Source organism: Protobothrops mucrosquamatus, unplaced genomic scaffold, assembly GCF_001527695.2.
Source record: "Protobothrops mucrosquamatus isolate PMUCROS unplaced genomic scaffold, P.Mucros_1.0 scaffold334, whole genome shotgun sequence".
Classification (NCBI taxonomy): Eukaryota; Metazoa; Chordata; class Lepidosauria; order Squamata; family Viperidae; genus Protobothrops; species Protobothrops mucrosquamatus.
In genome coordinates, this window is record NW_015386672.1 from 416,806 (window position 1) to 432,312 (window position 15,507).

Sequence of the window (15,507 nt, forward strand, 5' to 3'; positions counted from 1 at the left end):
GATGGTGTCAGTTGCACAGGAAAGCTACTCACAGGCTGCAGAAGTCTTCAACAAGGTTCCAACGGGACCAGTCTCGACTGTGAAAGAAGAAACTCGTGCCCCAGACTGTAATGCTCTGAAGCCCCACCTTCCAGCTGAATAATTCTGCCAAGCTTCTTCGGGGATTAAGAAAGATGGCTCCCTCGGGCCCCCTGAAACTCAAACAGACGTCTGAAATACCAGCCAAGGGCAACTCCAAATTATGGAAAGAATTGTCCAGGCAACATAACAAAATGTGAAAACTGACATCTCTCAGGATCTTTGGAAAGTACCTACAGTAACCCAACATTTTTGGGGGGATGGGGTGGAGAATCTAGGTGCTTTTAGGCCAATGCCTTGCTAACACACACACACACACACACACACACACACACACACCAGTCCTATTTAAAAAGGAACCTTGCCTGTTTAAGATGCCAAGGTGTCAAAGTAGGCATCCTGATACACAGGCTTTATTTTCTACATTAGCATGGCAATTCTTGGCATACACCTGGAGGTGAGGGAGCCCCCCCCCTTCTCCTGGCCTTCCGTAAAGGTGTAAAAAGATGGCTCTGCGGTCTTGCTTGGGGCGTGCAGAAAAGCACACAGCCCTGGGGCCGGTTAGCCCCCTAAAAGCCCTCCTCCCACTTTTTCAATTAATTTTTTCACCTCCCTTCCCTCTTTTAAATTTTAGATACTGCTTTTTATGCTTTTAATGTTTTATGCTACACCACCCTGAGTCCCTTACCTCTTGTACGAATGAAGGCGAATATACGTGTCCCAGGATAATGTTGCAGGATCCAATCTAGATCAGTTGCCCGGACCAGAGGTTTAGTCTTCTGAGCTTCTGGACTTATGCTGGACTTGAGCTACAAATATTTTCTTCTTTTGGCAAAGTCCTGGGGCTGGTGGCAAATCTTTTGAAAGTACGTGTGATGGACACACTCAGAAAACTGCTCCTAAGACAAAGTCTGTCAAAAAAACATCCATCTATCATCCTTCTGGATGTTATGCATCATATAAGGAAGACCTTTGTGGACCCATAAGCACAAATACCAGAGCTTGGTGGGTTTTTTTGTGTGGCATTGAAACCTCCTATTTATTTATTTTTAATTGAAAAGTATTTTTTTGAGAATCAGCTGCAAGAAGGAAGATGATGTCTGGGACATCTATACTCAGACATTGCCAGCGACTCCTTTATAACTATGAAAAATCCTTCCGTGAATCCCACAGTTTTCAATATGTTGTTCATGCTAAAATAACATTTTTTGTTGTTGTTGCAGAGATAGGGAAAGATGGATCAGCTCATCCTCGCCCCACCATTTCATCTAATACCTGCTTCTTTTGACTCATGAAATCCACCACCTCCTCCTTTGCAGGTTTAATGCTTTTCACCCTAATTCGTTACTCCGTGATGTAGGCAAAAAAGCAAAAGAGATTATGTAAACTAGAAAATTCTTCCCTTAAGCCTGGCAAAGAGGCACTGAAGCACAAAGGGCAACAGAGCCATCCCAAAATGAAATATTTGGCAACAACTATACAGTTGGCCGAGAGAGGACTGAATGCATTTTAAAAAATAATAATAATAAATCCAGAAGACAAATTCATCTTAGGGGACATTAAAGGAGACAACTGCACTTCACCATTGAAGACAAAGTATATACTCTATATATAAGAGTATATATAGTCTATATACACAAAGTATACAGAGAAATTTAACCGGCATCTTAGGACATGGAAATGAAGGTGTTGGTAGAACAAGTAGAAACTTCATTTAAATTCCACCTCCAGTTCTTTTTGCTTACGCTCTCATTTGCTAATGCACTCTTAGTTTCTCACACACTTCGATCATACAACTTCAGGGCCCATAAAATCCAGTGGAATGACACCAGGCTTCTCCAGAAAGAGCATTAGGAAAAACCAATGACTCCCATATCAAAAAAGTGCCGGAGTTGAATTAAATCAAACTTTCCTATATGAAACTATTCTCTTCTCTTCAGATCACATTGATTTTGTATCAGATTGTCTTCTTTGTGGATGGGTGTGTGTGCAGCCTTTCATTTATTTTACGAGCCGTGGTAGTGCAATGGTTAGAATACAGTACTGCAGGCTACTTCTGCTGCCTGCCGGCTGCCTGCAGTTTGACAGTTCGATCCTGACAGGGTTCAAGGTTGACTCAGCCTTCCATCCTTCTGAGGTCGGTAAAATGAGGACCCAGATTGTTGGGGGCAAATATGCTGACTCTGTAAAGCGCTTAGAGAGGGCTGTAAAGCACTGTGAAGCGGTATATAAGTCTAAATGCAATTGCTATTATTATCTTATTCGTTAAATTTATTGGCCGCCCATCTTGCTGTGGGGCTACTCTAGGTGGCTTTTTACAGTTTAGTTTTTACCCTGTACCATTTGGTATTGCATTCTTTAAAAAAGTATACAGTTGCCTTGTACTCTTTAAAAAAGTATTGAAAGCCTGCACAGAAGACAACTAAAATTACCTTCCCCAACAAGCTACTGGATAGCCAAAGTGGATAAAATATGGCTAAGCAACTCTCCATATGGTTTTACCAATGGGGCCCTTAATCAACTACAGGTAATCCTCGACTTACAACCACAATTCAGCCCAACATTTCTGTTGTTTTAAGTGAGACATTTGTGAGGTGAGTTTTGCTCCATTTTACGACCTTGCTGACCACCGTTGTTAAGCGGATCCCTGCCGTTGCTAAGTTACTAACCCGGTTGTTCAGTGGATCTGGCTTCCCCATTGACTCAACGGCTGCCACAAAGAAGAGGGAGTCAAGCTATTTTCCAACGCGCCTGGAGGCAGGACAAGAAGCAACAGATGGAAACTGATCAAGGAGAGAAGCAACTTAGAACTAAGGAGAAACTTCCTGACAGTTAGAACAATTCACCAGTGGAACAACCTGCCTCCAGAAGCGGTGAATGCGCCAACACTGGAAGTTTTTAAGAAGAGACTGGACAGCCATTTGTCTGAAATGGTATGGGGTTTCCTGCCTGAGTAGGGGGTTGGACTAGATGACCTCCAGGGTCCCTTCCAACTTTATTATTATTGTTATTATTAAAAGATCAGACTTTGCTTGTCAGAAGGAGACCCCACGACCCTGGGACACTGCAATGGTCGTAAGTACGAACCAGTTGCCAAGCGTCTGAATTTTGATACACACAGTCGTGGGCATGCTGCAAAGGTCATAACTCTGAAAAATGGCCGTAAGTCCCTTTTTTTCGGTGCCGTTGTAACTTTGAACCGTCACTAAAGGAACTGTTGTAAATTGAGGACCACCCGTATACGTCTTGCTATGCACCATAAACTAGCAGGGGACTCGTTTCCAAAGGGAAAGGTTTAGATATTCTTTTATTTACATTTTTTTCTCAGCCAAAACGGAAATACAATTGCACTTATTTCGGAGAGAATCAGAATACTGAAGAAAAAGGCACAATACTGTTCCTGAATCCCATTCCCCCCCCCCCCAAGAAAAGCAAACTGTCTCATTTCTAGCAATGTACAGATTAAGTACAACCATGAAGTATAAACTTTCTCCCTCACTTCCGCTGCACATTTAGCACCTGAAAACAATGCTCCATACTCTGTGTATAACCTTCTTTCAGGGGATCCAATGTGTTCGTGACGAATAAATGCTCATCGTCATTCCACAGGCGAAAGAATTAGCGTGACATTAAAAAACAAAATCGTTAAAAAAAACTTCACAGTCTGCCAGAAACAAGAATAGCTAAATGTTAGCTAGAGACAGCAGTTTGGGGGCCTGTAAACATGTACTGTTTCTGGTTAAAGAGGGTTTGTTAAGCTCTGGAATTCATCCCTAATAACAGCAATAAACCTTTAAAAAAGCAGTGCTGGGATGCTGGGGGCTGGGGGAGAAATACGTAATCTAAAAGGCAATTCTCTTTCAAATTAACTTCAAATCCGCTGTTCTCAGAACGAAAGACTTGACTGGCTCCTCACCAAGGTTTGAGACCGACACATGTCGAGTAGGGACAGTTTTGCTTGTTTCGTTGCGTAGCTGGAAAAAGGTCTTCGGTCAAGGGCCCTTTATCCCTCTCCCAACTTAATCCAGGTCATTTGGGCTGCCCAATATGACAGCCCAAGGAAAAGGAGAAGAAAGAATTCAACTAGGGGTAGGGAGGACAAAACTCCATCATCCAAGAGGTGGAGGCCAATATGCACCAGGGGTGAAACAGGCTCCAAGTCAATGCTTCAACCGTAGGTGTGGCCTCATCACAGTAAGGATTCCCACCAGGGAGGAGATGACACCACACAGCCCTATAACTCCAGGGTTGGTCTTGTAGATGCCCAGTCGGTCCAACGGACTAAAGATATCACAAAGGTTCTTCACCGTATCCAGCAAGAGGGGTGGGTAGTTCTTTAACGTGAGGAAGGCAAGCAGGAGAAGAGTCTGTAGCTCACCGTTGGTCAGGAAAGCCATCTTCTGGAATTTCCGCCAACCGGCTGCCGAGGTCTTTTGGGGCTTCTGGCTGCAGGTGGTCTGCTTCATGCGCCAGCAGAGCTCATAAAAATCCTTGACCAGGTTTATCACCAGGGAATAGTAGTAGCACTTGGTCGCCCATTTGCGCCACTTCTTCTCATTGATCTCCGAGAGGAGCCCAACGCTCTTCACCCACAAGACGGTATCACAGGCAAAGTACATAACCCGGTTCATGTTGGAGGCAGTCAGGAAGAAGCGAGGAATGGCGTAGGGCAACAGAGAAGCTTGATGGGCTGCCACGATGGCATGCACGATATTGCCAAGCCTAAACACTGCAAGAGAAACCAGAGCTGAAACAGGGTGGTGGAAATAGGCCTGGAGTCTGACGGCGCCACTGATACATCACGTGCAGCCACGTACTCCATCAGCTTTGGGCAATGACGCAATTCAAGGTAGAAGAATAATGGGGGAGAATAAAAATGGCTTTGCCCAAGAAGATAATGAACTTAGGGTCCAGGGTTGAGTTCCAGTTCTGGAAAGCTACTACTAAAACACTCCAGATCATTGATGGCTACTCCCAGATTTCATCAAGGGTGATCTTCTGTAATCTCTCTCTCTCTCTCTCTCTCTCTCTCTCTCTCTCTCTCTCTCTCTCTCTCTCTCTCTCTCTCTCTCTCTCTCTCTCTCCCTCTCTCCCTCTCTCCAACCATCCGTCATCCATCCATCCATCCATCCATCCATCCATCCATCCATCCATCCATCCCTATCTATCTATCTATCTATCTATCTATCTATCTATCTATCTATCTATCTATCTATCTATCTACCCATCCATCTATCCACCCATCCATGCATGCATGCATGCATGCATGCATCCATCCATCCATCCATCCATCCATCCATCCATCCATCCATCCATCCATCCATCCATCTAGCTATATAGCTATAGTATATATCATCTATCAATATCATTATCCATCTCTCTCTCATCTATATCATCTATCTATCTATCTATCTATCTATCTATCTATCTATCTATCTATCTATCTATCTATCTATCTATCTATCTATCTATCTATCATCCATCCATCATCTGTCTGTCTGTCTGTCTGTCTGTCTGTCTGTCTATCTATCTATCTACATACAATTATCTAAGTACATACATACAATTATCTATCTATACAATTATCTATCTATCTATCTATCTATCTATCTATCTATCTATCTATCTATCTATCTATCTATCTAGCTATCTAGCTATCTAGCTATCTAGCTATCTAGCTATCTAGCTATCTAGTTATCTATCTATCATCTATCAATATCATTATCCATCTCTCTCTCTCTCATCTATATCATCTATCTATCTATCTATCTATCATCTATCAATATCATTATCCATCTCTCTCTCTCTCTCTCTGAAAAAACGTCTTGGATGAGAAGCGAAATGTCTTCAAAGAAAAACAAGAAAGTCCAGTTGCTTCATGAAAAAGCATCTTTGGGACAACTATGACTTGGATGACTGAGAATCTCCATAGACATTTAACTCTTTGAATGTTTTGAACCAAGCTGCAATGATGGGATCCCGTACCATTCCTACAATCAAGTTCCATCTTTAAAAGAAAGGCTGGGGGACAGATATCAAGCCCCCCAAGCACAAATGAGGACATTTGTCATGTCAAAGCCAAAAAACACACAGCTCCCTGTCTCCTGGTTAAATGTCAACAAGTGTGGATTATTTTAAATGGAAAAGAAAAGGCTGCTGCACTTAACAATACAAACACACCATTGTACAACAGCAAAGGTGGGAACTGGGAAAGGATCAGGCCAGTCAAACAGGCTATTCTCACCCCAGACCAAAAAGAACAGTAACAGCACATTCCTCATGCAAATTCATACATGCAAATTGATGAAAGCTACATTAGGACACAAACAATCCAGGTCATGTAAATGCAATAATCACGACATGGTAAACTAACTGAGGAATTTTGATTCAAAAGCAGGCCAGGCTTTCCCATGCAGGCACAAGGAATGAAGATCAGCAAGTAGGAATCAGCAGTTCCCAAGTTAGAGAAAGTCGTAACGCTTGGAGACTCAAGGCCTCAAGGTCATCAAGAGAACAGCCCAAAGATCTCTTGGCTCAGGAAAGCACAAAAATATAGAATTTAAGCCTCTGAGCACACACCTATTTAAAGAGCTTTGATTGCAATATTCCCGCAGTGGACAAATCTGGATCTATTAGGTAATTCCAGGCAAACCTGGATCATAGGAGGGATCAAAGGGATCATAGGAGCTATAATACTTTGGAAGGCATCAAAGTTGAGCAAGGTTGAAGTACACCCAATGAATCATCCATCTACTACTGCAACCAGTAAGAAACCCTCGCCGTTAAATTCCCATCAGGAACTGTCCATAAAGCCAAAATCCTTTACAAATGACAAAAATCAGAGTGTAATCCTAGGCATTATTCAATATTTTCTTTTCTGGGACTTACTCCTAAGTAAGGAGAGTTGTGAATGTCAACCCGAGTCACTGTGCCTCAGCATTAATGAAGCAGTACACGATGGAAGCAGATGAGATGCTTAAAAGCTTACCCCTTCCCATGGTCTCAACAAGGGCGAGGCTATTTTGATCAATAAATGAAGGACAGGTTTACTTTTCCTGTCCACTCATGTGTTCAATTATCACAGACTGTCTGGACAAGCCCCTGAAGTTTTCTTGGCAAGGTTTTTTTTTTTAAAAAAAGCGGTTTGCCATTGCCTCCCTCCAAAGGCTAAGAGAAAGTGACTGGCCCAAGGTCACCCACCTGGTTTTGTGCTTAAAGCAGAACTAGAAGTCCCAATCTCCCAGTTTCTAGCCTCATGCCATTACACCAAACTGGCTCTCAAGGGCAGCATAGCAAGATTCCTAGTCTGTAACCCAATTCTGGTACACAGTATTGAGGTGTTACTTTTCTTTTTTCTTTTTAAAAAGGTGACTGTTCTTTCTACCCCAGTGGTGGCGAACCCATGGCACGGGTGCCAGAGGCGGCACTCAGAGCCCTCTCTGTGGGCACGCGCGCCGTCGCCCCAGTCCTAGGCCTTCAGCTGGGTTTTATAAAACCTTTTCGCTTTAGACCTCCGCCGCCGTGTGCAAAAAAAAAAAGGTTCAATCAATCAGTCAATTTCAACTTCTTGTGGGGAAAAAAAGATCTTGCAAAGTTGGAATTGATTGATTGAACTTTTTAGTCCCACCCAGTCTGCCGTTACCACCACAGCCATGCCCACCTAATAGGCCACACCCACCCAATGGGCCACACCCACCCGGCACCCGACGATGCATAAGTGGGTTTTGGGTTGCAGTTTGGGCACTCGGTCTCTAAAAGGTTCGCCATCACTGTTCTACCCCATCTACCTACCCCTTACTTTGGGACTGTCAGCAATCCGCTTTTTCCCCTTTTCTTTCTTCAACATACACAGTATCTAAAACTAAGATACTCACTCTTGCGTCCTGAGCTCATGCTCGCTTCCAGAAGTCTGAGCTTCATAACCACTTTCTCTCGGTGAGTCTTACGCTCTAGAATATAACTAAGCAGCATGCATGAATACTGAGTTGCTCTGGAGAGGGAAGGAAAGAGAGGCGTATCGCTGGTCACACATCACAAGCAAAGCGGGCTGGGTCTTCCCACAACGAAACCGAGGGAGATATATACATGCATACATATATATAGAGAGAGATACTATGCGCACGGGGAGGGACCCGTGCAGAAGATGCTAGAGGGCTGTTTAGCTGTAAGGCAAGTTTTCTAATATATAGTTTTGCACAAGGTAAAGTTGCTCAATCAGAGGAGATGTTGCAAGTGGTGCGTAAGAATCTATTATATTAAATTATCCTGGAAAAACATGTTTATTTCCAAAAGCATTTGCTGGCAAAAAAAATAAAAATGGCTGTCTCCTTCCAAACCTCTTCTCACTGCTGGTTATCGGAAGACCATTTACAATTCTTTATATATATATATATATATATATATATATAGATTTTATTAGTTTTTATAGGGTTAGGGATAGGGTGGGGTTGGGATTAGGATTGGGGTTTTTCCAAGTAACATTTCCAATATTTAGCAAACAGCATAATGTCTGGGTACATGTATTCAACTAACAATAATAGATATAGTTAATTATCATAATCAATATGTTAATTAATCACTCAATACCCTTCTTCTTACTAATATATATTCAAACTTACATATCACATTCCTTTCTCTCTGACTCGTTTTTCTAGCCATTGATAGAAATTATCCCGTGTTCTAAAATACACTGAATCTTCTTTCTCTTTAATCTTTAAAGTCAATCTATCCATTTCTGCACACTCTAGAATTTTCTTAATTAGTACTTCTTCAGTTGGTAAGTTTTCATTTTTCCAATGTTGGGCAAATACAATTCTTGCTGCCGTTAATATATGTAGTATTAGATATCTACACTCTTTCTCATAGTTGGCTCTTATTATTCCTAACAGAAATAATTCTGGTTTAAAGTCTATTTCGTTTTTTTAGTCATCTTCTCCAACCATAAATGTATTTTAAGTCAAAAAATTTTTGCTTTAGGGCATGTCCACCAGAACCATTTACAATTTTTGTGAAGCAGCTGTAACGCACAATGGGATAACACTTTGAATCCTGCCCAAAAGGCATCGTAATGGAATTGAACGGAATGAATAAAACAAACAGCCAATTTCTTGCGTCTGTGGAGTATCCATCATGACAGGTCATAATACTATTTATTTATTTTTTTTCCTTTTTTGCTCCTACCTGAACATCCATGAAACTGAACCTGGGGGCTCCACACCACCTTTTCTGGCGTTATACATTAAGCAGTAGCTTGGTATAACTGGCAAACGATTGAAGCAGGACCTTTGAGACTGAGGTTTGGTTCCATCTACAGCTGTGGGAGAACTGATCACGCTGAGCCTAGAGCCAACTTTGAGTCCAATTTATTGCACAGATGGTTGTGTGCTATTGCAAAGACAAAACTGGAGGAGAGATTGCTACCCACTTTACCTTGAGGATACGAAAGTGAGGTGGGTTGTGAAGCTGCCAAACAAATAACAATCGCTTGGCTCAACGTCAATTTTAAAAGCAGCCTGCAATGCTGAAAGAAGTTTACATAACACCGGCTAATAATAACACAAAGCAGACAACGGTGATTAAAACCTGCATTGCCAACTCTTTGGCATGGTTATTTTTTTCTACCTCTCTCAACAGGCCTGGAGGAAAGAGATGGGGGAAAATTATTAGGCAGAGGTACACGTGGTCTGTGTGATTCTCACACCTACATAAAGCAGCAAGATCATCATTCCCACACATGATTTGTTTCGCTCAAAAACCTTCCCCTGCGAAATTATCGGGCAAGCCTGTTTCTCCTACCAGGTTTATTTATATATATTTTTTTACATTTTCTTATTGATATCTTGTGGGATGATGCAAGGATCCCTTTCCACTTCGTAATCTGATTTCCATCAGGTTTGTGGGACATCTTCAATCTTCCACCACTCTGTCTAAAAGCTTCCATGGCTGGGAATCCAGGGAACTGTGGTCGCAACACATTCGGAGGACAGCAGGTAAATATACCAGGTTTGGGAATTTTTGCCTGTCTGGGGAACTAGTTTATGTTTTCGTGTACAATCCACAAAATAACAGCGCTCTGTGATGTCATGCTGGCCACATGACCACGGAAATGTCTTCGGACAGCACCGGCTCAATGGCCTTGAAATGGAGATGAGCACAACCCCCTGTAGTTGTCTAGTGGAGTTAAAAGGAACTCATTGTCCTTTACCTTTACAATCCACAAGAGAAGGCAACTTTGACCCCGCCAGCACCTGTTAAATCTCAGCAATTCTCCACTCTCTTTCATTGCTGACATTGCATTCTTTGCAGTATTTATACCTTGTGTAATTTCCGTGTGGGAGTGGAGCTGTGTTTGCAAATCACTGAGAAGTAGGAGTGAAGAGCTATGAAGAAATATGTCAAATATAAATTAAGGGAATCAGATCTACTGATGCCTCTCTTGAAGCAAGCCTCAATGCAAGTATTCCTAACACTCCTTCAAGTTATCAGATCTGCGATTGCCATCACACAACTGCCAACCTTGATTAATGTTGAGCCTTAACATGTTGTGCAAACTCAGTCATTGTGTGAACCAATGTCTTACACAACACCAGGGAACAGGTTGTTCAGTAACCAGATGACCACGTTGTGCAAAGATATCTGTATCCTATATTCACACAAGTCTGATGAAGCCCAAGGGGGTGCAGGAATACTCTGTGTTACGCCTGATTGGTCAGTTTTCCTTTGGCTTTAGACTAAAATCCAGAACCCACGAGTCCTGTGGACTTAAAATTTGCCAAAATGTCTAAGACGTTTTATGGTAAAAATGATCATAAAGCATCTTGTGACATAATTTACTGAAGTTTGACTGTGCTACACGGCTCAATCCAGGCTACTTTCAAGGCACTGCTGAATATCTCTCTGAACTTCTAGCAACTTTTCCAGTGAAGGCATTGAGGAATCTAATAAGCTTGACCAGCCCAAAGCACTTGAGGTCAAGACAAAAAGTACTGGGTGGAAGCCGGTTAAGGAGAGATCCAACTAAGGAGAAATTTCCTAGCAGTGAGAACAATGAATCAGTGGAACGGCTTGCTTCAGGAATAGAACAGAACAGAATAGCTGGAAGGGACCTTGGAGGTCATCGAGTCCAACCCCCTGCTCAGGCAGGAAACCCTATCGCATTTCAGACAAATGGTTGTCCAATCTCTTCTTAAAAACTTCCAGTGTTGGAGCATTCACAACTTCTGGAGGCAGGTTGTTCCACTGATTCATTGTTCTCAGCATCAGGAAGTGCTAGGTTGCTTCTTTCCTTGATTAGTTTCCATCCGTCGCCTCTTGTCCTGCCTTCAGGCGCTTTGGAGAATAGCTTGACTCCCTCTTCTTTGGGGCAGCCCCTGAGATATTGCAACCCTGCTCTCCTGTTCCCCCCTCGTCCTTCTCTTCATTAAAGAAGTTGTGGGTGCTCCATCACTGGAGGCTTTCAAAAACGAGACCGGACAGCTATTTGTCTGGAAGGGTACAGGGTCTCCTGCTCAAGCAGGGGGGTTGGACTAGAAGATCTCCAAAGTCCCTTCCAACCCAAAGCTTCTATGATCTATCTCAACTAGGAATTGCAACGGGGAGGGTCGTGGGAACCCAACCCGACGGGCTGCGTGGGGGGGGGGCTCTGCACGCTCCCTGCAAAAGAGGGGGGCCCCGCCACCCCCTCTTCTCCGCCCCCCTCACCGAAAGAGGCGCTCCCGACCCTGCGTCTGGTTGGTGAAGTGCACAAAAGCCTCCATGCCACCTGCAGCCACCGCCGGACCGCTCCGAACTCCGGGCAGGAATCAGCTGTTTCTCCGGGGAGGGGGGGGGGAGAGAGAGGGCAGGGAGGGGGCGGGGCCGAACGGTGGCCACGCCCCGGCCTTCCATGCCCTGGACTCCATTTCCCGTCCTTCCCTTCTTCCTTCCGCCCGGGGTTGCCACAGCAACGGGTCAACTTCCGGAGACAGGTGTGCGCTCATGGGGGGGGGGGCGGACAGGTGTGTGCAGAATTAGGGGGAAGCCACGAAAAGGCTTTTTTTTTTTTCTTTCCCCTCCAGGAGCTTCGATTTGAGGGCTGTTCTGCCTGCGGGAATCATTTTTCTTTGTTTTTAACGGAGCTTTTCCCAACCAGGGGACTGCAGCACCCATCATCCCCAGCTGAGGGGTGTGTGTGTGTGTGTGTGTGTGTGTGGAGTTGCAGTTCAACGCCTCTAAAAGCCCCCCCCCAGGTGGTTTACTTAGAGGAGGGGAGCCTTTTGCCAACCGCAAGATTGAGCTTCTGTGATGCCTTGGAAATCTTGTTTTGTTTTTTGTTCGTTTGTGTTTTGTTTCTGTTTTGCTTGTGTTTGGGTTTGTGTTTTGCTTGTGCTTTGCTGTTTTGTTTCTGTTTTGTTTGTGGGTCTGCCCAGCTCAAACTAGGGGACTTTGGGCTGTGTGCAAAAAAGTCCTTTAAAAGAAAAAAAACAAAGTTTCCCTAAGTATTGCAAAACAGTGTCATGTTACATTGAGAGCTGGCAAGGGTGTGTGTGTAGGATTGCAGCAAAGCAATACATGGGTTGCATACAGGGCCAGTTTGGTGCAACAGTTGAGGCACCTGGCTAGAAACCAGGACATTGTGAGTTCTAGTCCCACCTTAGGTATGAAAGCCAGCTGGGTGACTTTGGGCCAGTCGTTCTGTCTCAGCCCAACCCACCTCACAGGACTGTTGTTATGGGGGGGAAAATAGGAGGAGAAAAGAGTGTTAGGTATATTTGGTGCTTTGAGTTATTTATGAAAAAGAAAGGTGGGGGTTAAAAAAAGAAAGCTTGAGAGTGATCTTTGCTTCTCTCTCTTTCAAAACCGAACCCCACCCTCCCTTTAGGGCAGCTGATTGGTAATTGGATTGAATTTTATTGCAGAACTCAGCTGAGCCGAAGAGAAGATGCCTTTTTATCTTCGGAAGCAGCACTTGGACATTCCTGCACCCACTGAAAAAGACTGGATTAAAAAAGATGAAGAAGAAAATTTCTTCCAGAATGACCCTGACGAACTCTTAGACTCCTTGCCTCAGCCTTTCTGCATGATCAATAAAATATTGAAAGACTTGTTTGAAAGAGCCTGGGAACGAATTGAGGAAAGGCGCCCGTTACAGGAGACGAAGCAGCAAAGTTTCACACCCTTACTCTGTCACCCTACAAATAAATTCATGGTAATCTAAGGCTCTTTCAGATAAAGAGTCCAAGGAAACCTTGATATGTGACCTTGGCACCATATTATTTTTCTTCTACAGCGTCATCCTCTTGGACAACCAAATTGGTTTTCTTTTGGCTTAACTCTGGTATAATTTCAGGGAGATATGAATTGGACGTTACCACCAAGACATAAATCTAAATATTTCTAGATCACCCCTTTGCCACAGAGACCCCTTAGTTATAATTCCATCAAAACCATTAAAATTAGCACAGGTTTATTAAATATTTTTAATGAGCCAGAGAAGTTAAAGCATGGAACCAGTTAAAAGCCAGATGAAGTATATATATATATATATCCTCCATATAAAGACATTGTAGTATAGAGGGATTGGAATTATTATGACATCCATATTGTACAGTATGTTCACGTTTATGAGGTAAACATGTTCTCTTCTTTTAAATCTTCCCAGGTATCAGGGAGAGTAAACTGCCTGTCAGCTTCTGAAGGGTACATCTTTATGGGGCACTCCACTGGGATTTCTGTCTTCAGCTCAACCTCCTGTGAAAACTTGTCTACTTGGGAGGCAACCAAACTTGAAATTTGCTCCATTCAGCTGTCAGTCCTTGGTGGTGTCTCCCATCTCCTTGGAACAGTGGATGAGATGGGTAGGCAGCTATACATCTATATTCATTAAGAATGAACAGTTAATTTGCTGATTGGTTTCACAATTTATTGTTATTCAATGAAGTCTTGTAAGATCAGTTTTAAGTTTTTCCTATTTAGTAGCCATGGAGAATAAACTTCAAACAGAAGAAATGATTTTCATTTATGAGAATTAGCATTCTCAGCCAATCAAAATATAGTTAATAAATAAAGGCACCATCTAGGTGTATGCTAATGAACATGAAGGAAAAATTGCCCTCCCCTAGAATCATTCTTGTTTTGTTTTCCAGGTTTTGCACGTCTTTTTTGTTTTGTCAGGGAAAACCTCTTGCATATAAGATCCATAAATGAAGTGGTGAGTTTGTCTCATATTAACTGCTAGTGCTTATATCTATCTACCTGTCAATTTTCAGTTGTCTTTTTGAACATCCCAGTTATTAAAATCTATTGTGCGATTCCTATAATCTTAAAAATGTTTTGTTATTAATTGAACTATTGTCAGAGTTTAAAATCTAAGCAGAATCGGGTCTGGTTAGTACTTAAAGGGAAGATCTCCAGGGCTATAGACGTAGATTTAGAAGGAAAAAAAATATCTAGGAGAAGGCTGTGTCAAGAATACTGCATGGACAGTTCAATTTGAAGAAGACTTTCCTTTTTTCTTTATTAGTTGGGAGGATATTACTGCACATATGTCTTTTGAGGCCACTTTAACGAGACATCTGGTTGACCACTGTGCAAAAAAAAAGTACAGGTAGTCCTCAATTTACAACAGTTCATTTAAGGAACGTTCAAAGATACATCACTGAAAAAAGTGACTTATGACCCTTTTTCACACTTATGACCATTGCAGCGTCCCATGGTCACATGAATTTGGACGCTTGGCAATCATCTATTTATGACGGCGGCAGTGTCCCGGTTGTAAAAGGTTGTAAAAATGGGGCAAAATTAACAATTTTGGCAACAGAAATTTTGGGCTCAATTGTGGTTATTAAGTCGAGGATTATCTGTGCTGGGCTGAATTCTTGTCCCCCTCAGACCTTCTCCAATAAAGTATTTTGCTCTTCTGCCAAATATCTCAGGGAGCTGTGCCGTTCTGCAGCAGAAATGTGCAGTTTTGGACTCCTTGCTATCCTGGTTGAACAGGCCTAGCTTGATCTCATATTTCGTATTCTCCTGTTTGTCAGGAAGATATCAGCAAACGAAACATCTGCGTGGCACTGGAGCTTTCTCAGGAGAGTGACTACGCAGGATTCCTGCTACAAGGCAAGTCTCAGCCTCTCTTAACCTTCTGATGTGCTTGAGGTCCAGATCCATAGTTGGGTGGTTTTGATATAAAATAATAATAATAATAATAATAATAATAATAATAATAATAATAATAATAATAATAGTAATAGTAATAATAAAGTTGGAAGGGACCTTGGAGGTCATCTAGTCCAACCCCCTGCTCAGGCAGGAAACCCTACACCATTTTGGACAAATGGCTGTCCAGTCTCTTCTTAAAAACTTCCAGTGTTGGAGCATTCACCGCTTCTGGAGGCAGGTTGTTCCACTGGTTAATTGTTCTAACTGTCAGGAAGTTTCTCCTTAGTTCTA

General features: G+C 42.7%; 3 protein-coding genes across 4 annotated transcripts in view; 1 reads left to right on the forward strand and 2 right to left on the reverse strand.

Annotated features, from left to right (window-relative positions):
* The window catches only part of PLIN1 (perilipin 1), a 15,641-nt gene extending 13,810 nt beyond the window's left edge, over positions 1-1,831 (reverse strand). The window contains exon 1 of the mRNA XM_029284017.1: positions 1,824-1,831. Coding sequence (XP_029139850.1) covers positions 1,824-1,831 — 8 coding nt within the window. The remainder of the gene's footprint in view (positions 1-1,823) is intronic.
* A 2,340-nt stretch (positions 1,832-4,171) lies between these two features.
* PEX11A (peroxisomal biogenesis factor 11 alpha) lies at positions 4,172-11,834 on the reverse strand. 2 transcript variants are annotated; one of them, XM_015815296.1, is made up of 3 exons: positions 11,779-11,834; positions 7,954-8,068; positions 4,172-4,715 (listed from the first exon to the last, which is right to left on the reverse strand). In XM_015815296.1, exons 1-3 carry the CDS (start codon positions 11,832-11,834, stop codon positions 4,239-4,241), a joined length of 648 nt encoding a protein of 215 aa, XP_015670782.1. In that variant the 3' UTR covers positions 4,172-4,238. The 2 variants fall into 2 exon arrangements, with proteins under 2 accessions (XP_015670782.1, XP_015670781.1); XM_015815295.1 differs by having other exon boundaries at positions 4,172-4,807; positions 7,953-8,068.
* Positions 11,835-12,997: 1,163 nt separating this feature from the next.
* Positions 12,998-15,507, forward strand: part of WDR93 (WD repeat domain 93) — a 17,185-nt gene continuing 14,675 nt past the window's right edge. The window contains exons 1-4 of the mRNA XM_029284018.1: positions 12,998-13,264; positions 13,718-13,913; positions 14,202-14,266; positions 15,096-15,174. Coding sequence (XP_029139851.1) covers positions 12,998-13,264; positions 13,718-13,913; positions 14,202-14,266; positions 15,096-15,174 — 607 coding nt within the window. The remainder of the gene's footprint in view (positions 13,265-13,717; positions 13,914-14,201; positions 14,267-15,095; positions 15,175-15,507) is intronic.

Bases quoted from the DNA above. Each gene is read 5' to 3' on its own strand.
- PEX11A (XM_015815295.1), bottom strand. From the start codon at position 11,834: ATGGAGGCTTTTGTGCACTTCACCAACCAGACGCAGGGTCGGGAGCGC. The intron at 8,069-11,778 runs GTGAGGGGGGCG...TTCCCTCTCCAG, and splicing joins GGTCGGGAGCGCCTCTTTCG to AGCAACTCAGTATTCATGCA. The intron at 4,808-7,952 runs GTGAGTATCTTA...TTTCTCTTGCAG, and splicing joins CATGAGCTCAGGACGCAAGA to TGTTTAGGCTTGGCAATATC.